The 22,108-nt window shown below is 47.4% G+C and overlaps 1 protein-coding gene across 3 annotated transcripts in view; it reads left to right on the top strand.

The window, feature by feature from the left end:
- PRDM11 (PR/SET domain 11) overlaps positions 1-20,387 on the top strand; it is a 47,246-nt gene extending 26,859 nt beyond the window's left edge. For 2 of the 3 annotated variants that reach the window (XM_082059184.1, XM_082059183.1), the window contains exons 6-7: positions 10,306-10,493; positions 14,994-20,387. In XM_082059184.1, coding sequence (XP_081915310.1) covers positions 10,306-10,493; positions 14,994-17,158 — 2,353 coding nt within the window. In that variant the 3' untranslated portion in view covers positions 17,159-20,387. Of the gene's footprint in view, positions 1-10,305; positions 10,494-13,511; positions 14,163-14,993 lie in introns of all 3 variants that reach the window. The other variant, XM_082059185.1, reaches the window with a different exon arrangement.
- Positions 20,388-22,108: the final 1,721 nt, after the last annotated feature.

The raw sequence follows: 22,108 nt of genomic DNA, 5'->3' as shown, positions 1-22,108 counted from the left end.
GCGGATTATTCCCCTGCCCACAATCGCACTGTGTTTATGTGCAAAACTGGATGTTCACACAGTTTGTTTTCTCTTTCCCTATTGAATAGACCTACTGCCTTGTTTGTTTCCCCCCCCCCCCCCAGTGAAAAGCCCTGTTTAGGACTAAAGTTTTGTTTATTTTTGAAGTTTCCTTTGGCTGTGTCTGGAAAAATTAACACATACATACACACACACCCCTCTTCAAACAAAACTGCTTGTTCTCAGGATGGCTGCCTCTTCTTCTCAATGGGCTGAGGCTGTGAGTTTTTTATTTGAAACTTCAGAAACTGGGAGCAGGCTCGTGTCAGCAGCAGTGACAGCAAAGCCTCGCCAGGAAAAGTGGGTGGCCTCATTCCTTTTGAGAACAATAGGAAATGGCAACCATTTCTGGGTAAAACAGGCTTGCTGTGAAGCAAACACTGGATGCACATTACCCCTTGTGCTGAAGAAAAGACTTTTTCTTAGGAAGAAAGATTTGCAGAAATTGCCCATGAGTCTAGTTGAAGTCTCCCTCCCCTGAAAATATCCAATTGGATGTAGCCTCTGCGTGACATCCTGCAAGTTTTAACAGAAAGGGTGGTGTAAAAGTTTCCATTGCATTTTGTGCTAGGCAGAACTATATGTTTCAGGCCTCTGAATTTCCTCAAGAACCCTTTTTCGAGCAATGTCACCTTAGAAGCTAATTCATCAACGTGACTGCAAGTTCTCAAGCTTTTTTCTGTGCACAAGCTGCAGCAAGTGATGTGAGGCTGTACTGAAATTCTCATACGTAAGTCAGGGCATCAGATGAAGTGTAAAATTTCATTTTAACTGTAAAGCCGAGAAGGCTTCTGCACACTACTTGCTGTTTCTTTTTCTTAAGCTTGAAAATTGTCTCTTAAAAACAAAAAGGCTGCCTTTTCCTGGTGCGATTGAGGAAAACTGAGAGGTTGTTGCGGGTGGGGGGAGCTGGATCCCACCGAACTCCTCTGCCCCAGTGTCACACTGGCCAAGGGGTTGGATGCATAGGGATGCTTTGCGCTGAATTCCTTTTACCCAATTGTGCTCTGTGGGATGTTCAACCCAAGGAACATGGCTGAACGAAAGAGGAAGCCCAAGTTTTCCAAAGAAGAACTGGACATTCTGGTCACTGAGGTGACCCGAAATGAAGCCATGCTGTTTGGGAGGCAGACAATGCGTCTGTCCCATGCTGACAGGGACAAGATCTGGGAAGGCATAGCCAGGCAGATCACATCAGTCAGCCAAGTCCCCAGATCTGTCAAAGACATTAAGCACAGATGGGACGACATGAAGAGAAGGACCAAGGACAAACTGGCATTCATGCAGAGGTCCCTCTCGAGCCCCGGCAGCACGGGGCGGCCCTCGGCCATTGTCCTGACCGCCCACGAGAGAGCCATCGAGTCGACGCTGCATTCATCACACCAGATGCACGGCTTCCGGAGAGCGGAACTGGACGTGGTTGACAGCCCGTCAACAAGCTGTAAGTATCGCTGCCTTAACATCTCTTTGTCTTATGCTTGCCTATCTCAATTTGACACCAGAAGAGCGTTGTGTGTTTTGTGAGATGCTGGATTGCCTGTCAAACCAGGTCCTGCTGTTGTGTTGGGTTTCAAGGTAGCCTGCTCTGGTGAGCATAGGATATTGAGATGAATTGTGGAAAAGCTGTTTGCAAGTTAAGATCATCTTCATCTGTTTATCTAGTCCTTTTCCATACTGTCTTCTAAGGGTAGACATTGTTCAGATTCCACTTTCCTAATGGGTCCCAAGACTGAACTAAGCCCACAAGTGAGGAAATGTCTGTAGTTGAAGTGCAACTACCTCCAGTCTGTGAAGAAGTGTTTGTAAAGGATTAGGTGTTCTTCATCTTGCATGCACCCCAATAAAACAGCAATGCTGTCAAGCTGAGAGCCATGTGTCAGTCACTAATGGGTCACTGCATGGTATCCGTCTTCCAAGAGGACTGTTGAGGGGGCTTAGTGATCACTGGTGTTTATCCTCTGAGGCCAGGCTACTAATGGTTTCTCACTAGTGGTCTGAAGGCTCAGCACAAGTACTGTGAAAAAAGTGATGCTAATTACTCCCTTCTTCACTGTTTTTTAAAGAACTACTTTTCGTGCTTTCTCAGTTAATCTTCTTACACCACAACTCACAGACACCTTCCAGTGCTGAACCACAAGCTACTTTTTTGCAGGTTCTTTCCTCAGTTGTGTACATACGGTTTTCTTGTATGGATGTACAGCTTGGTCTGTGAGCTTTTAGGGATACCAAGGAGAGAAAAAGGGGATAACTTCTGAGCCAACTAACGCTTCATAGGTCTTATCTTGTATCTGAAGTAGTGTTAGTGGGAAGACAAGGACAAAAATCTTCAAGAACTGACAAAGTGAGACTTGATCGCTCTTTGCATTTATCTTGGAAGCCAGTTGTGCTAGTTCAGAGGTAAAATGAATACAGCTTGTGCAAGGAGATAGCAGGCAGCAGCAACATGTGAAGTATCATCCCTTCTGACACTTGATGTGCCTGTACCTGTGAACTGGCATATCACTAGATATCTATCAGACTAATGAGAACTTTTACACCGAGTTTTGCTTTGTTTTTGGTTTTGTATCGAGTGTACATGCTTGATTAATATTGGATCCTGTTGCTGCTATGCCTGAGTGCCTGGTTCTCTTAGTGATACCAAGCCATATAGTTGCCTTGCAGTATAGACCTTGCAAGCAGCAAAGACTGTGTCTATGCTTTTCTCAGTGTGGAGGGTGTAAGAAATGACATGGGAGCAGGGTTTTGGCATGAGGAACCAAATGTGTCAGGGTGTTCTGAGACTGAACCAAAGGCGAAGAGCCTTTGTCCCTCCAAAATGTTGGAGTGTTCTAGCTAGTTGTGGTTTTGGGGAAGGAGAGTCATTGCTACTGTCTGAAATTAATTCATCTTCTAGTAATGAACAATGCTGTGTACACGATACCATGGCAGCTTGGACCCCTCCTGCACTGACTGAGTTTGCCTGCTCTTCAGGCCTCTCACGGCTAAACTTGTCACTCAGATTCTAATGTTGCTGCACATGCATGTTGAGTGATGTATCAGGAGCTACAGGCTTGTCTCAACTGGCAGACTCAGGGGAGGGAAAAACCCTTTTTCCATGTGCTTTGAGATACCATGAAACACAAGTCAGAGTTGTGAAGGATTTCATGTTAATAATTCATGATTTCTCTTCTGTTTAAGCTGACGAAGATGAAGAGATGCCAGGCACTTCTCGGGCACACCGCTTCTCATCGCTGCAGAGGGCCAGTGCAGGAGTCAGCCAGCTCTCTGGGCCCTCCTTCTTCCACACTTCATCCTCATCAGAGCATTCGGAAGCTACCAACCAAAGGCAGGACCTGCGCCGTCCATCCCCACGCACCACCTCGTCCTGCAGACCCCCGCATCCCCACACAAGGAGCCCACCCCTCTCCAGCTTCGATCGCCAGCTTCTCCATTCCCACATGCAGCAAACAGACCTGTTCAGGCAGTTCTGCAAGGAGCTGGTGGCCATTCACAGAGACATGGCAGACAGCATGCATGTCATCAGTCAGAGGATGGCTGACCTCACCAGCCAGGTCAGCCAGATGTGCCAGACTCTGTCAGAAATCCGTGATGGGGTCCAGGCTTTTGATAGGATACAGGATCCTAGTGTCATGCAGGGGTCTCTTCTGCAAGCAGCTTGCTCAAAACAGCCCCCTGAGCCCATTGCAGAGTCTAACCAAAACCCACCAAAACAGACTCCTCCTGCACGGACTACCAGGTCACGAAAGAGAAAGCACCATTTTTAACCTGCTTCCTATAAAGAAGGGTGCCCCTTCCTGAGCTGCTGCATGCTCACATGGCATCTCCATGTGTATCAGTACTCTGCAGGGCAGGTCAACAGATGCCCTAACCCATCCATCCCTTTGCTAGCTAACAGAGCAGTATGAACTATGGCAGCTGAATAGTAGGGCTGGCCATCTGCAGTGGCAAAGAGGAATCTCAAATCTTACAGAGCTTGGGATGTAGAACATCTTTCTATTAATAGAGATTAGGAATTTGCACTGGCTTCCCCATGCTTTGCATGCTCTATAAGCTAAGAGATGCAATAGGAAGCATTATCTTGATCTCTTCCCATGCCTGTGAAATCTTATTTACTGAGACAGTGTACTACAGAGCTCCCGTTGCAATCAACCCCCAAATTTACCCAACTACTGCCTTCCTGTCATCTTCCTGCAAATTAGTATACGCACTGTGCAGAAATACATCCTTATGACTCTGAAGACTTTAGTGGCTCATTGTTTTTATGTTGTGTTCAGCAATAATGGGCAATCCTGGGCTCGCTGTGACTCACACACAGGTTTGGGAAGAGCGATGTAAAAGCAGAGCTTGTACAGGGAAGGGAAGAAGGGCTGATGCTCAGGACAGGACAGATCTGAGCACTGTGTGGTTTTAGACTCTAAGAAGGGCTGCTATGGCACTTGCCTTGATCCAGCAGTACCACATGCACAAAGAGTTTAATCTTCGGCTGCTCGAGTCTGAAACCCCTACCTATCCTTCACAATTGCTGTTAAAATATGGTTACTTCTTAATATGACAACATTTAAAGAGAATTGTATTATATTATTTTCTTGCATGTTATAATGTTCAGTTTTGAACCACCTTACCCTCTTCAAAATGTGAGACTGCACAGAAACAAGGAAAGATATAGGGCCTGCTTCTTATCTTGGGAACAGTCTGGTTTTGTATCACTGTAACTCTGTCAAGTCCAGTACAGTCACTTTGCACTTACTCAGTGGTATTGAGTGCGGGATCTGTACTGTGTTCTCCTATCATGAAGAGTTTACAATCTAAATTCACATCTATATAGGTTTTGTACTGCTTTCTTTTCCCATACAGACACAAGAAAGAACTGTGTTATAACGTTTGAATTGCTTTAGTGCTGCAGAAGGTTTCCATGTACAACCCTGATTCTGAAACTCTGCTTTAATAATGTCGCCTCAGGTGGTGATAACATACACATGGCAGCTATTTTACGGTATGTCTGTCTTTTGCTTGATTTGCACATCTGCACTTACCATGCTGCCCCTATCTCTGGAAAAATCTGGACCATTATCATGTCATTCTTCAGCAGGGAAAAGGGCCAATGCACAGATAGCACGCTGCTGCTCTCTGGGCTGTTCCATTGCATGTGGAGGTGGGTTACAGCAAAATATTCAAGTTAATATGAATGCCTGTCATCATGCCATGTCCGGGCTACAGACTTGGCCAAAAAGTTGTATATACTTCAGCGGGAATTGAACACAGCACAGTATAGCATAAAGATAGCTTGGTTTATGTGATCTTGAAGGATCTTCTTTAATCTATCTGGCCTGTCCTTTGAAAGTATAGTGCACTAGCCTCTCTTCTGGAAAGCTCACTGTATGTCTGCTGTGTCAGGCGTTCCTGATGTGCTTTCCCTTTTTTCTTTTTAATTGTTCTGTAATTCTTATTCAAGTAATTTATTTTCAGTGATGTGGTAAAAGGCCCTTGAGCGAGGAAGTAGAGGTCTGGCAAGGAGAAAAAACTTTCTGAGGAATGACCCATGCTGGTTTCATGCAGAATACGTTCCTTGTAGTGCTGGTGCAAGACCAGGGCAGTACTTGCTCACCTTTCTATGAGAATGTCATTTTACTTCTGTTGTTAGATTTGTATTCTGCAAAAGCCACAGTCTCCCTTCAGCTGAAGGGAAGCTTGGGAAATCTGGTAGAAGTTGATCTAATTTATGAATCACAGAGAACTGAAAAAACGGTGATATGTTTTAAAGGCTTTCTGAGTCAATACAGTACTGCTGCTATATACCAGAAATAGTATTTTATATTTTTATAATATTTGGTCCCTACTGATGTTCTCCCATGGATGTACTGATAGGATTAGCTCCTCCGATGTCTGGGTGGATCTATTCCAGGAACCCTCAGGTCTGCAGAGGAGTAGACTCCCATGGATGCTGGGCACTGGAGGGAGTTGCCCTTGTTGCTGCCATCAGTTTGCCCACATAGATGCATTTAGAGAGAGAACCCCGTTGTCCTGACACAGGATGCGCAGCCTTCAATGCAAACCCCCAAAGGCTGGGCTCTGGTCAGGAGAACAGACCTTGCACTATTAACCACCTGGTGTCTCCCACAGTTTCCTCTGTGGACTATTACAGATTGGCCCAGATCTGCGGCCGTGTCTCCTACCCTGTGTAGGCCCCTCAGTGGAGTGGTTTTTCTGTACTGGCTCACAAAGGATGCTTCCTCCTGCACCCATCATGTTAACTGGCTGTTGAAGTAAGTGCTTCTGTCAAGGCAAACTGCTGTGTTCAACCCCAGTATCTCCATGTCCTGCACATGCCGAAAAAATTATCTTAAAAAGTATTTTTGTTAAGAATACAATAAATATATAACTCTTAACACAGTTGTTGTTGAGTCATTTGTTTCTCTCAGAGAATTTTTGGCTGAACTGGTAACAAGCCTGTCACAGATGCGAGGTCTCCTGGAGGCACTGGGTGTTGGGGGGCTGGGGCAGGGTTTGTGGATATGGCACCCCGTGGCATCTGCCTGGGCTAGTGGCAGCTCTCTGGCACGGGATCTCCTGCCTTGCCTCTGCGCCTGACTTGGATTTGGGGAAGCCAGCGGCCTTTTCCCTGCGGTGCTCTGCCCTGGCGGGGCGTCAGTGGAGCACCCCGAGGGGCAGCGGGGAGGCATGGGGCAAATCTGAGGGCGGGCAGGAGGAGTGACATAAACCTGATCCTCCAGCTGTGGGGCTCTCCTTCCTCCCTATTGTCTTTCCTGGCTGCTCCATTCACCTCCTGGGGACGAGTGGTCCTGGCTGCCAAAAAATACCGTGGTGTTTTTTCCAAAACTTAGCAATTTGGTGTCCTGAGTAGGCTGTGGCTTAGAAGAAAGGGAGACAAGGATGTTTTTTTGCTGCTAGCTAGAAAGGCTATGAGAAAGGTGGCCCTGTGGAACAAGGAGCTGTGCCTATGCATGGGATTGATCTAAGCCCCAATAACTGCAGATGGGTCATAAATGCTCTCCATTGGTGCAACAGCAGGTCCTGAGTAGCCTGGGCAGAGTCTGGGGTGTTCTTGAGCCTGGCTCATCCCAGGGACCAAGCAGGACATGAAATGTCATGTTTGCCACTGGTGGCAGTGCCTGTCTGCAAGAACAGGAGCGGCTCTGGGTGGCTGGCTCTGCCCCAAAGGTGGTCCTAACCCTGCTGTTCCTCAGGGGATGGCGGTCCCTGGGAAGCCTGCTATGCAAGCAGGGCTGTGCCTGTCCGTGTGCAGGACTTGTGACAGCCTTGCTGTGCCAGCCTAGCTGTGCCTGTCTTCAGCATCTGAACGGAGGTGGCTGTCTTGCCTCAGCTCAGCTTGAGTGTTTGGCATCAGCAGGGGGACTGGCTGCTTTCCCAGCCTTTGCAGGAAGGGCTACTCAGAAGGCAGACTGGTACAGTCTCCCTTCTCGGCCGGCAGTTTGTGCCCCTGCCTCCCCAGGCAGGCTGCTCTTCTGTGGAGAGACTAACTCTGTCCTTGGGAGAGCACCTGCCTCTAACCTGTGGTGTGCAGCAGCATGAGGTGTCTTAGACCAACAGGTGGAATTTGGGGTTTACACAGTCCTTCATAACCTGTGTCATTTCTGCCCTTGAAGCTGCGGCTGGGCAGTGCTGGTTTGAAAGCGGTTCATTTGTGTTGATGATCTCATCCCCATTTACGTTACCTCAGGGAAGTATCACAAATGTAAACTTCCTCTCAGAGCATAAACCACCAGCTGTAAGGAAAGTGTTTGTGACTGTGTTATTCCACAACTGTCTGTTAAGGGCTTTCTTCATAACTCCTGGTGAGATCAGCAGCGCTGGATGCTGCAGGAGGCTGGATGGGAGCGAGCGAGCAGCATGCTGCAGGGCTGCAGCAGTATTGCAGGGCTGCAGCGTGTTGAAGGCCTGCAGAGTGTGGCAGGGCTGCAGGGTGTTGCATGGCTGCAGCAGTGCTGCCGCTGGCACCCTCCAGCCTGCGCTCTCCTCCCCATTCGCTGCCACGCAGAGCTCAAGGACAGTCTCAGGCAGGAACTTGGAAGGGTTTACAGGCAGCAGAGCAAACAGGAAAAGCATGCTTATGTTTAATAAAATACTATGTAATTAAAGTGAGCCCTGGTGGGAATAGTTAACCAGGCTTTCCCTTCCCACACAAAACTGTGTTTTAGAGAATTTTCTAAATCTCACTGTCAAATGCAGTTGGCTGTGGATGCACTGGACAGTACTGCCGCTGGCCCATGTATTCGTCAGAGCCTCTGGCTGGGGGGGTGGGAGTCCTGTATGTTGTGTTAAGAGGCTATGAGTGATTTGGGGGTGATAAATCTCTGCAGTTAACTGGGCTCCTTGGCAGGGGCAGCCAGATCTCATCATTGTTCCAGCTGATGTTTGGGCACCAGGGTGGAGAGTGGCCGCAGGGGCTCTCCTTAACTGGTGCTAGGAAGCATCCAAGCATTTGTTTGGACTGGGGTGAGCATCTTCTAGGATCTCCTGTGCTGCAGGGCATCAGACAGACCACAGCATATTGCTTTATCTCAGGGGTTGTGTATTTCCTGACTGTCTGAATGTGTGATACACATTTTGTGGAGTGATCACTAACACCCAGAAGTGACAGCCTGGCAGCACTAGCTGTTTGCTGTTCCAGGACCTCCTTCCTACCACGCTCCTCCAGGCTTCCATTCCTTCTCAAATACACAAAATGATCATTTAAAAGTTCTTTTGGTTTGTGATCAAAAGTAGAATAAGGGTTAACAAAAGCCAATGTTTCGCTAATTTTGGCAATGCCAGAGCCTGCTGTTTAAATAATTACTGAAGATTGTGGAGCATGCTGGTTAGCACACGTTAGGAAAAATACAGCTTAGTGCAGGCACATGCGGAGTTGCTTAACATTAAAACCAGAATTGCTGGAGCTATGGGCCATCTGAGCCACTGCAGACTTGTTTTCTGTGTTTTGCAGGGAATTTCACCAAGATTGTGGCCTTAGAAGTGTGGGTTAGTGAGGTCACATGTGGGTGGGCTTGTATCTCTGCATGCACATGGCTGGAGAAGGGGAGAGCATTCAGGGAAAAACTGACAGATTTCTTAAGATGAAGAAATACTCATGAACTATAAGGGAATGTTAGGCAAGGCCTAGTGGCAGCAGATGTCAGAGGAGCCATATGCAGCTCATCTTCATTAATGTTGCTGTGGCAGGGAGTGCTGAATACTAGAGGCAAATGGCATAGGAGAAGAAAAAGCTTTTAGCTGCGAACTCTTCATATCTGCTCTCGCATCTGTACATACTGTGACAGGGACTCCTTCTGGTCCTGGGTGGGTGTGACAAGCTCATGTTGGTGGCAGCTGGAACCAGTATTACAAAGCCTTTTCCATGTCCTCTAGCGAGAGCACAGGGAGTGTGCGAGCAAATGATACCATCCTAGCTATAGATCTCTGTCTTTCCAGGTTGCACAGAAGGACAGTTGTTTGGAGTGTGAATTAATGCATTTCTGTTGAGCTGAAATTTAGCTGTTTTAAACCGGGAAAATGAACCCCGTGCCCAGAAAGCAGTCGTTCTATCAGCACTGCCATGAGATCCCCACAACATGGTGCTGGGCTTTCCTGAGACGTGCAGGGCTGTTTGTATTTTTATGTCACACCCTGCTGAAAGCCCAAGTGCAAAACCAGTCCTTGGTTTCCTTTTGGACAACCATATAATAGCCCCATGCACATTAGGTGTCCCTGTTTCTGCCCTGATTATCTCACTTGTGCTTGTCTGAGAGCAGAGAAGCAAGGCAATCTGATTTATGCTAAAAAGAAGGATGGTGGTTTTGGGCAAGAGACAGACGGAGGGACCCTCCCACACTCTGGATGCTCCTGAGAATAAACGAGGAGGCCCTGGAATGTGAAGTGATGGTGGGGAATCCAGAAATCCTTGTTTCCATCTCTAGGCAAAAAAACCATGAGTGTTTGTGTCACCATTACTGGCAGAGATAGTCCTTCAGAATGGATGCACGTTGCTGTCATTCCTTCCACAGCAGAAATGGACCCACTGTCTTAGTGTTCCCTGGATGTCCATGCTCTTTGTCCTGTACCTCTGGCAATTTGCACACCATTACTTACAGCTCCATGCTTTCCAGTCTGCCTGTGTTGATGGCTCTCTCTGAAGGTCATTCTGGCTTCCTCATGCTTGTCATTCTGGTGCAAGGGCAGGCACAGGAGAAACGTTTGTGTTTCATGCCTGCCTTGTCACCTTGCCCTCAGGTACGTGATCATCTCTCGGGAGGAGAGGGAGCAGAACCTGATGGCCTTCCAGCACAGCGAGAGGATTTACTTCCGTGCCTGCCGTGACATCCACCCTGGGGAGAAGCTGCGGGTCTGGTACAGTGAGGATTACATGAAGCGGTTGCATTGTATGTCCCAGGAGACCATCAACAGAAATCTCACAAGCGGTGAGTCCCCTCCCTTTCCACCCTCTCCGCCGATGCCCTTGGGCTGCCACACTTGTTGGACCGAGTGTGGTGGGTGAAGTAGGTGATGCCCAGGCTGTGAGAGGAGAGCTGCATTTCTGGAAGCAGAGCACCTCTGGGTGAGAACTCTGCATGACATGGATGGATGGGTGTACAAGAGGAAGAATATAACCGCTGTCAGGGAGATCATAAAAAAAAGATTTGTGCCGTGTTGTGTCGTGTCGTGTTGTGTCGTGTCATATCGTGGGTGTGCTGCAAGGGCCTGATGCAAAGCCCAGGGATCACAGAGCTTCTCTGTCACGAGACTTCCTGGCCTGAAGATTGCCAAGCTGGTGGTCCCACAGACAGGCATTAGGTTTTTCTTCTGAACATACTGCTTTCTCTGGCTCCTGTGAGCATCCTGTTTGAGGGAGCTCTGGCTGGTTTTGTGTGCATATGAAAGAGAGATTTCCTTGGTGTGTTTGTATGTCCATTTTCCTCACCTAATTTATCTCCTCTTTCTTCAGAAAGATAATTTGGGATCAGCGCGACATCAGCTAGAGACTCATTAGTGTACAACGTACAGGAGGCTTTGTACTTGTCAGACTGATTCTTCCCTGGATAAAAATTGTTATCTTAAGAGTAGCTGTGCTGGAATAAACCCAGCGGTTCTTTAGGTCAGTGTAATGTCAGCAATACAGGAAGCTTTAGAGGAAGGCAAAAATTCTTAATGCATCTGTTCATCTACACAATACTGAGACCTGAAGTTAATTAGGGGCATTTCTTTCCAGGCTTGGCCACAGAATGGCAGGGCCTCAGAGGAGCAGCCACACTAAATATAACTTTCTAATCAAGATTCCCATGTATATTATTACACAGCTGCTGTTGCTGCCTTGACTTGGTAAAAGGTGTCTCCTCTTTAATCATGGGGTGGACAAGATGTCCTGAAAAAGCTGGTTATCCTCCATCACCTTGGAGTTATTATGCACTTGCAGTGTTACATCTTGATGACTGTACTTGGGCAATTCCCACTTCTGAATTAACATTGGCATGAATGTGCTTTTTTATGTTAATAAACATTACTGAGTGATTACGTACAGACTGCAGCGATGCAGCTGCATCCCATGCACACATTAGTTGTCCAGATGGCTTAGCCCTTTCTGAAAGTACGGCAAGAGAAAGACTATGCCCTTGGAGCAGCTGCTCTGGAGGGACATCAAGGCCACGAACGATTGCCCTGCCATACAGACATGCCTTTAGTGGTGGTGTCATGGTTTTTGTCAGCTGAAATGGTAACTCACAGCCTGCTCTGTGCCATGAATGTGGTGAAGATCTGCCTCCTCAGGACCCACCAGAGACTACTGCACGCTCAGGGAGAATCCCACCTGGCTGCAGATGTCATCCTAGGAACTCCCTGGCGTCTTGGTGAACTCATCCTGCAGCAAACTGGGCTCAGCCTGCATTCTCAAAAGCAGCACAGAGACATTGTAACAAGGAGCCTCTCTTGGACCATTGCTAGATTTGCAAGACAACACGACCTCAGCTCGGAGGGCACTGGGAGGCAGTCAGGGAGCGGCACCTAAATCTGTTGAGTCACTTTCTATTTAAAAGGTTTCAAATTCCCTGCAGAGGAGCCTGTCGAGTGAAGTGGCATGATTTATTAACTCACAGAAGAATAACATGGTGTCTAGCTTTCGTTTCTGATCCACGTCGTCAATGGAGTTGAGACCAATAATTTGAGGGACTGTCTTGTCATTTCTAGCTTCTCCATAGAGCTGAACCACTCAGTTGGGGGCAGAAACAACCAAAGAAGAAGAAGAATCCATTCTCTAAATTCCCACTTCTGCCTGTAATCGTTATAGTGCATAACAGGGGAAATATTAGGACAGAGACTCAAAACTTTGCCCATAGAAGTTCTTGGCAATTTGTTGACAATGAGATCTGTTGTTATGGATTCACTCAAGAAGTGGCTGGGGTTGCCAGCCAACATCAAAACCCACTGCCATTTGGGCCAGCCCTTTTTTACGGCGCCTTACTCCAGCTGTTCTGAGTCTTGCATCTTTTCTGCATTCTTAGCATTACTCTCCTTAGAGGTAGCTTTTGCTCCATAACACTTATGAAAGCATGAATGCACTTTAAAAGCAAACAAAACCAAAAATCAGCATAAAGCAGCGTCTTGTTTGGGAAGCCATCAATGCTTGAAGTTATTTACAAGATAGAAGAATGATGGAAATTGAGCCAAACCTATCGTCTTTTGAATTTCCAGGTAAGGAAATCTGGCTCTTCCCTTTATTTTAAGCAATTAATAATTTGTATGAGGTTGCTTTTGTTATTGTTTTTTTTTTTTTAATCACTGAATGGCCACACTCTTAGACTCCACCGGGACAAGCTAGATGTCCCATCCTTCGAGGGCTTTCACCCATTGCTCAGTTAACAATGAGTACCTTGGGTTTTAAGAGTGCAAGTTGCTTTTACTTGGAGCAGCCTCCAAACTGAAGGAGAGTAAAGGGGCTTGAAACTTTGTGCTGTGTTGTGCACAGACGCTGGGGTTGTCATGAAACGGTCCAAATCTCTCACTGCACTGCTGTAAACCTGATACCTTTTACCAAGTCAAAACAGGCACAGGCAGGTCTTCCAGCCAACCGAAATGGCGCTTGGGCTCTGGGCATTAGGTTCCACTGTGATCAATCAATCACCTCATAGTCATTCACATTGTAGGTTGGTTATATCTTTAGGTTAAACAAGCTGCCTGTAGTTTCTCTTCTCTTAAAAGTGTGAGGGTCCTACTCCGCTGTGGCTACCCAGGACTATCTCTGTTTTTGCAGACATGCCCATTAGCAGGGCTCCTCCTCTCGTGAGCCTTGGTTTCCACTGAGTTGTGTCAGTTCCCTGGTTTGTAACATGATGTGCAGACCTGCAGGGATACAGCCTGCCTTTTTGTTCTTTTTTTGTTTGAGTTTTAGGTTGAGGGATGTTGCTCGGTTCCCGGTGATAATCCCCACCCCTCATTTTCCTTTCCAGGAGATAAAAAGTTGCAGAGGGAAAAGTCAGAAAAGAATGTGGAAAATCAAGAAGATGGAAGGGGGCCACTCCAGCTCACCCCATTAAAGCAAGGGAAGAGTCCCTACAAGCGCAGCTGTGATGAGGTGGAATCCCATTCACAAACAAAGAAAAAAAAGATTGACCTCATCTTCAAGGATGTCCTGGAGGCTTCCTTGGAGTCAGCCAAATTTGAAGAGAACCAGTTAGCAACGAGTACGCCGCATTCTATTAGAAAAGCATCTAAATACCAGGCTGAAGACATCTTTGAGAGGTGTGGCAGTGCCATGCAGGATGGCTCCCTGAACCTCAGCAGAATCCGGAGTGAGGGGGAATGGAAGGTCCCCCACGGTTCGTCTTTCAGCTTAGCCAAAGATGTGGGCATCCTTGAAGATGAGGAAGAAGAACCCCTGTCACTCAAAGCAGACAGCCCAACTGAGCTGTCACTGGCTTCTGCACAAGGTGACTCCCATGAAATCCCCACCACCTCCTTCTGCCCCAACTGCATCCGGCTGAAGAAGAAGATCCGGGAGCTGCAGGCCGAGTTAGACATGCTGAGATCTGGGAAGTTACCTGAGCCACCCGTGCTACCGCCCCAGGTACCTGAGCTCCAAGAGTTCTCGGACCCCACAGGTAAGCCTTGCCGAGTAACAGCGTTCTCCAAACCCTGCCTAAGGAGAGTAGTGAGATGCCTGTGTGCTGTGTATCCGTCTAGAGCATTTTGCTCTGAGTATTCAGGTGAACATGTGGTTCTGTGGAAGGTTTATTGTCAGGTTTTGTGGCCGGGTGGGTCAGGAACTGACACAGCCATGATCACAGTGGAAAACACTGTCTGGGAAAGACTCTGTATGACAACTTGTTCTCTTTGTTGCCATTGTAACTGATAATGCACTGCCAATAAAAAAGACATTTCATTGCAGACAGTTTGTTTTCTGTATTTTTGATGCATTCTCTTTCAGCGGAAGCCCCTCCACAGTGCCTCACATGCTACCAAGAAAGTCTGAATGACTGTGGTAACACTGAAATGTGCGCTCTTTGTGTATGAAATTATGTCCTGCTGTGTTCCTTGTTGGAAAGCCCTCTCTGTTTGCTCCACTGCCTTAACACAACCACGTGTCCCTTTCTGAAGATGTTTTATTTCCTCCAGGAACATGCTGTCAGGCAGCCAGGAGCCTTCACCAAATGTAATATTTGTGTCACATTGTGTATTGTGCAAATGGCCAGGATGTAGTGTCCTCTCTTGCTGTCCATTGTGGCATGTTGGAGACAAAGTTCATATGCAAGAAACATTGCTTTATTTTCTCTTCAAAGCCATTATTCCAATTCTACCCATAGTGCCTTGTGGGCAGGAGAGGGCAGGTTGTGGCCAGCTTGTCAAGTAATGCTCTACTGTCACCAGTAGGATCCTTCTCTAGCTCAGCAACTTTGTAAATACCGTATTTTTTTTCTTTTTTCTTCTTACAGCTTCAGAAAGCATCATCTCAGTTCCCACCATCATGGAGGACGATGACCAAGAGGTGGATTCTGCGGATGAATCGGTGTCCAATGACATGATTGCTGCTACAGACGAACCTTCCAAGATGTCTTCTGCGACGGGCCGGAGGATACGGCGGTTCAAGCAAGAGTGGCTTAAAAAGTTTTGGTTTCTGCGGTACTCCCCAACATTGAATGAAATGTGGTGCCACGTCTGTAGGCAGTACACAGTGCAATCCTCTCGGACTTCAGCCTTCATCATTGGCTCAAAGCAGTTCAAGATACACACAATAAAGCTTCACAGCCAGAGCAACCTCCACAAGAAGTGCCTGCAGCTTTACAAGCTCAGGATGCACCCAGAGAAGACAGAAGAGATGTGCCGAAATATGACCCTGCTCTTCAATACAGCCTACCACTTGGCCCTGGAGGGAAGGCCCTACTATGACTTTCGGCCTCTGGCAGAACTACTGAGAAAGTGTGAACTCAAGGTGGTGGATCAATATATGAATGAGGGAGACTGCCAAATCCTAATCCACCATATCGCCCAGGCTCTTCGAGAGGACCTGGTTGAACGCATCCGACAGTCTCCCTTCCTCAGCATTATTCTGGATGGGCAGAGCGATGACTTGCTTGCAGACACAGTTGCGGTTTATGTACAGTACACGAGCAGTGATGGGCCTCCAGCAACTGAATTCCTGTCTCTTCAGGAACTGGGCTTTTCTACAACAGATAGTTACCTCCAAGCGTTAGACAGAGCTTTTTCCAGCCTGGGAATACGACTGCAGGATGAGAAGCCAACTATTGGCTTGGGAGTTGATGGTGCTAACATTACTGCTAGCCTGAGAGCCAACTTGTTCATGACAATCAGAAAGACCTTGCCCTGGCTTCTCTGCCTGCCCTTTATGGTGCACAGGCCTCACTTGGAAATTTTGGATGCTATCAGTGGGAAGGAACTGCCGTGCCTGGAGGAGCTGGAAAACAATTTGAAGCAACTGCTCAGTTTCTATCGTTACTCTCCCCGACTCATGTGCGAGTTGAGGGTCACTGCTGCCACTCTGTGTGAGGAGACTGAGTTCCTGGGAGACATTCGAGCAGTGAAGTGGATCATTGGGGAGCAGAATGTGCTCAATGCTCTAATCAAGGACTATCTTGAGGTTGTGGCCCACCTCAAAGACGTCAGTGGACAGACCCAACGGGCGGATGCTTCCGCCATTGCCTTGGCCCTCCTGCAGTTCTTGATGGACTACCAGTCGATTAAACTCATCTACTTCCTGCTGGATGTGATTGCTGTGCTGTCACGCCTCGCCTACGTCTTCCAAGGGGAGTACCTTCTTGTGTCACAGGTGGACGATAAAATAGAGGAGGCCATCCAGGAGATCAGCCGGCTAGCAGACTCGCCTGGAGAGTACTTGCAGGAATTTGAGGAAAACTTCCGTGAAAGCTTTAATGGCATTGCTGTGAAAAACCTACGGGTGGCTGAAGCCAAATTCCAGTCGATCAGAGAAAAGATCTGCCAGAAGACCCAGGTGATCCTAGCCCAAAGGTTTGATTCCCGTAGCAGGACATTTGTGAAGGCCTGCCAGGTATTTGACCTTGCAGCTTGGCCCAGAAGCACTGATGAGCTCATGAGCTATGGGAAGGAGGATATGGTACAAATATATGAACACCTGGAGACGGTCCCATCATTTTCCAGAGAGGTTTGCAGAGAGGGGATGGACACCCGAGGGAGTCTGCTGATGGAGTGGCGAGAACTCAAGGTGGATTATTATACCAAAAATGGTTTTAAAGACTTGCTCAGTCACATTTGTAAATACAAACAGAGATTCCCCCTCCTAAATAAAATAGTTCAGATCCTCAAGGTCCTTCCCACCTCATCAGCCTGCTGTGAGAAGGGGCGCACCGCCCTGCAAAGAGTGCGCAAAAACAACCGCTCCCGACTCACGCTGGAGCAGCTCAGTGATCTTTTGACAATTGCCGTGAACGGGCCACCCATTGCCAACTTTGATTGCAAGAGAGCACTAGATAGTTGGTTCGAAGAGAAGTCAGGCAATAGTTACGCACTGTCGGCCGAAATGCTGAGCAGGATGTCGTCCCTTGATCAGAAGCCGATGTTGCAGAGCATGGACCATGGCTCTGAGTTCTACCCGGATATTTAGGAAGGAATGCCTCAGATCAGAAAGCTGTTGAATAATTTTTTTAAATCTATACTCTAAACTTTGATATATTATATAAAATATATATATATATTATATATATTAAGGAAAAACCCACACTGAAAATTTAAAAGTTAAGACGATGTGCGTCTGATAGAAGCTAAGCAGAATTTTAAAGATTGAGACAATGTTTAGATATTCACTGGTGTCTCCAACCATGGCAGCTGCAGTGTAGGTGGCAACATTTCATTCTTTAGAAGCATGTGCTGGGGCCATACTCTACATGTTCAAACCTAATGATCTATAAGCTAGACGACGGGTCTTTGTCAGCCTCATCCTCCCGGCGGTTTCCTTTGTATGTGTGTTGTTGGTTTGTTGGGTTGTTTTCTGTGTTGTTTTGTTTTGGGGTTGTTTGTTTGTTGGTTGGTTTTTGTTATTTTCTTTTTCCCTCAGTTTTAATCTCTGCCTCTCTTTCCATTGTTCAGTCCAGTTATTGAGCCATTTGAACCTTTTGTTGATGACCGTCACATTTCTGATTCCTGACAGAGCATCCCGTGCGTTTCTGTTGCCCCTGTCTCTCCAGCTCTACCCAGTTCCCTTTGCTCAAGTGGGGGTTTTCTTCACTCACAGAGCTTACTGGCAGGAGGGGAGGGCTGGGGGCATGATTTTGGGGTTTTCTTCTGATTTAGAAACAAATGCCTCCACTAAACTGTGATGCCCTGTTTCTCAGTTCTCCTTACTTCTGGGCTGTAGAGTAATACTTGGCTTTCAGCTCCTTTTATGATAACCGTAGTACCAGTCTATCATCCATATATTGTAACATGATGTCATGTGCAGACTATAAAATAGCAAAATAGAGAAGGCAGGGGGAAATTTTTGCATTTATATTTTTATATTGTAGGAGATAAATATATATATATATATATATATACAACTATTCATTCAAAACCAGGGCTGCTGTGGAAGCTAGACAGCCAATGAGTCAAGAGCCCTCTCTGGGTGGAGATTCAAAGGCTTAAAAAATTATATTCTAATTTACATTATTTATACTATGTCTTTATAATCCTAGATTGTTGTGGGTTTTTTGTTTTGTTTTGTTTTGATTGGAATGACTGAAAAAAAAAACCTGCTGCAGTTTGGTGGCAGGAGCTATCAATGCAAGATTATCTTGGATTTTATTCATGTGATGATGTCCTGTAAAGGTTCATGTATTCTCTTCTGACCAAGGTAACATGTTCCACAGCACAGCAGACTGATGACAGCAGGAAGAAGGGATGCTTGTCTTCTTCCTGCAAATTATTTCTTCCTTTCTTGAAGGGATGTGGAGTCCAGCTGACATGTGAATGGCGGACTTGCACCTTCCATCACAAAGAGATTGTTCTGTGGGCTTGGGGTTCTTCTTTGTTTTACTCTTTTAAAGTAAATGAGCTCCAGCCATTCACACAATATCACTTCAGGTTAGAAGAAAAAAAAAAGGCAACAAAAAAAAAAAAAGAAAAGAAAAAAAAAAAACACACAAAATAAGGTGCAAAAACTCCACAGATGCTAGTGCCTTGCCCCGCTGATGTGGCATGGACAGCACCAACCTGACCAGACCATCGTGGAAGTGAGAACCTGTTGTCCAGAAGGTATCTGAGCCAACATGTTCTAACTTCTCAGAGGGACGAGCTTTGTGCCAAGCTGTGTTGTTTGGAAACATGATGGTGGTATCAGCAACACTGAACCTTTCCTTTCTCCTGTTATACCCTTGCCCTTGGTCTTGGTGCTAAGATATCTCTAGAACCGTTGCTGCTAGTTGATAGCTTTTCATTTATATAAATATATATATATATAATATTATTTTATTTTTTAAACTTTTTTGTTTGTTTTCAATGGAGATGTAGCATGTTTGGAACCGATCTCTCTCGGAGTCACTTCCACTGCCAGGGTTCACGCACTGTCTTCCCCAGGAAAACACGCACTTCTGCCTGGGCCTCACTCACCTCCCGTTAACCCCTTTGCCCTACGCAGCCGGCGCTGGGCAGAGGCGTGCAGCCTAGCCGCTGTACACCGGCTCAGCTTTTGGACCCCATGGGAACAGCTAGACTGGTGTTGACCAGAGTTTTGGAAGTGTCTCCCCTCTGTCCCTGTGGGACTGAGGAGGGACTGAGCCCATCCAAAGCACTAGTGGTGATCAGTCTTTGCGTCCTGACTCTGCCCCCTTTGCCATAAAACAAGGCTTTTCGGCCAGATGGTCCGAGGGGAGCAGGGCAGACCCCGCGAATGTATCGGTGAGGGCTGGGCAGGCGGGGTACCCTCTGCAGCACTTACTCCCTGCCCCTTTGCCCTACCTCAGATGGCAAGTGCAGCACACAGGCTGCACCGAGGCCACCCGCCTGCTGCCGAAACGCTGGCGGGGTTGCTTCTCCCTGCGGTCTTGACGGAGACATCACGAGCTAGCTCAGGGCGTTGTGCCGGGGCATTGATATGCAACACCTAGCAAGCAAAATAATGGCTTTGTTTGCATTTTTTTCCAGTCTTTCCCAATAAATTAGGTGATAAAATTGACCCATTCATCTAGAAAAGTAAAAATTAAACTGGAAACTCTCCACCAGCTGTGCAGACTTGGAAGGTTGTTTGCTTGACCATAAAACAGGGATCTCTCCACACGAGGTGCCTGTATCCCGCCAGGCCTGGTGAGTCAGCTCTGCTCAGGGTGCTGCCACAAAGCTCACAGAGCTGCTCCCGGCTGGGGAGGTGGCAGGCACCCTCCTTGGATAAAATTTGAGGAGATAAAAAAAGATAGAAATGGTAGAAGAATTGCTGCTCCGTTAGTCTCTGACCTGGAGATGGGCAAGGCGAAGGTAGATGTTGGAGAGAAGCAGTGAACCGGTGCACCGGAGGGGAATGGGCAGGTGAGGTAGAGTCTTCCTTGCCAAGCATGCATGTGACAGTAGGAGCAAAAGTAACAAAGATATTTGATGCAAGCTGCTGTGGCTGTTGGAAAGGCTGTAAAGACAGCTTCCTTCTTCTTTTTTTCTTTTTTGGTAATTATTTTCTCTTTGCTCAACTCCGTAGCTCTTTGTTTTGGCAAAAAAATCATGTGCCCTTCTGTTGCAGCAGTGAAAGCTCCTTGGCACGTGGCTCTGTCACAGAGGCCTGTCAGAGCGCTTGGGCTGCGTGGAGGCAAGAGACACCTGTGGACAGTCTCCAGACACCTTTGCAGACAGGAGCAGCAGAGGCCTGTTAGCAACTCCTGTTCTCAGCCTCTTGACTTTTGCCACTGGGGAGAAAATGGTGCTTCGCCTTGTTGGCAAGGTAAGAGCTGCTAGAGACTTGTTCAGAAATTATTCCTCTAATTTGCCACTCCTTTCCTTTGGTTCATTTGCAAATCCTGCCTTCATCAGTGACATCTTTCCCTGGCTGCTCTTATTCCTAGTGGCACAGTGAAACATGCTGTGAGTGGTGTTTTGTATCTTCAGGCAGTCAGCTGGCAAAGGGAAGGCACTTGTTTCTTCTGCAAGTAACTCTGCATGGACCTGTGAGTGGTGTCGGTAGGAAGCACGGGTCCCTGCGTGGGATATTGCAGACACCCACGATGGGAAAGGTCAGAGACGTCTTGCATAGGTCATGGAGGGAAACGAGCACTTGGTGGAGCAGCCAGCTCGGCCCAGCCCAGCTCCCCCAACACAATTCCCCGTTTCCCTCACGTCAGAAAATAAACACAGTATTGTTCTAGACAAACACAGGTGCTTTGCAAGCTTTTCCTCTAGGTTTGCCTGCCTATCTCAGATCTGTAGCTGTTACTCCCATGGATGGTCTGTGGATGGAAACGTGACTGCCAGCACGAGCAAGATAGGGAGGAATACCAATGCAAAGTGCCCCTGGCTTCCCAGTGCCCCGCCTGCCCAGCCTTGCCTGGGAGCAGGTGCGTTTCTGTGCCCTGTTTGCAAACCCCAGGGCCCGGCCAGGGGGCAGCAGTGGCCGTGGGGAGGGCTCAGTGTGCTGCAGAAGGAAAACGCCTTAGCTCAGAGATTGCCATGCACTGAGTTTAGTTGATGCCTTTCCTGCTGTGCTGAGCAAGCAAGAAGAGGTTGTTTTGAATGTGTTGCTCACAGCATCTTGAACTGCTTTGGCTGCAAAGAGAGAAGGCTTTAGTTTTTCTCAAATGAGCTCTTTATTCTCTCCTTCCTCCCATATCTTGGCTATGGCATCTTCCTGTGAATAACGCACACTTCTTCAGACCCTTGGGGTTTGTATTTCTAGCCCATGGGCTTTTTCGTTGTCAGTTTCCCCTCCCCACTTTCTGTCCAGGCTCCTTGCCTCTCTTACCCTGCTGTGAAGCAGAAATCTGTGAAGCACATGGGAGACATGTCCTTCTGCAGGGCTTGCCAGTGGCTGCAGGGGTCCGGGGCCTCCAGCCACGAGACCGAACTCAGCAGGGATAATCCTCACAAGAGACCAAAGCTCTTCCCATACCAGCAAAAGCACATGGGAACCACGGGGGGTTATGAGGAGACGCGGTGGGCAGGGTCCTGGTGTGTCGTCTGCCTTGGGTCTCAAGCTGAGCATGGTGATGTCCCCCGTGCTGGTCGCGCTTTTGCTGATAGGACTCCTCAGATGTGATTCAGACTCAGTCCATCTCTTTCTTACAGCACAAACTCAACCAGGTGGCCTGCAGGGTCTTCGGGGTCCCATTTCTTTCTTATTTCATGAGGATTGCTGTTTAACCAGTGGGTAAGACAACCTAGACAGCTGACTTGCCAATAAGCAGCATCAGCCTCTGCTTTTGCAGATTCCCCTCTCAGCCCTGTCGAAGGAGGTCTTAAAAGCAGAGAAATGGTACGTTGCTCCCCCGGCCATTATATTCAACGCAGTAATGCCTATGCAATTCCTGTCTCCATTGGAGACACATATGATGTGTGTGCATGTAAGCTAGTGTATGTATACAGTACATATGCATATGGTCTATAT

This window comes from Streptopelia decaocto (genome assembly GCF_964273445.1).
Source record: "Streptopelia decaocto genome assembly, chromosome: 7".
Lineage (NCBI taxonomy): Eukaryota > Metazoa > Chordata > Aves > Columbiformes > Columbidae > Streptopelia > Streptopelia decaocto.
This window is presented reverse-complemented; position numbering and strand designations above follow the sequence as displayed.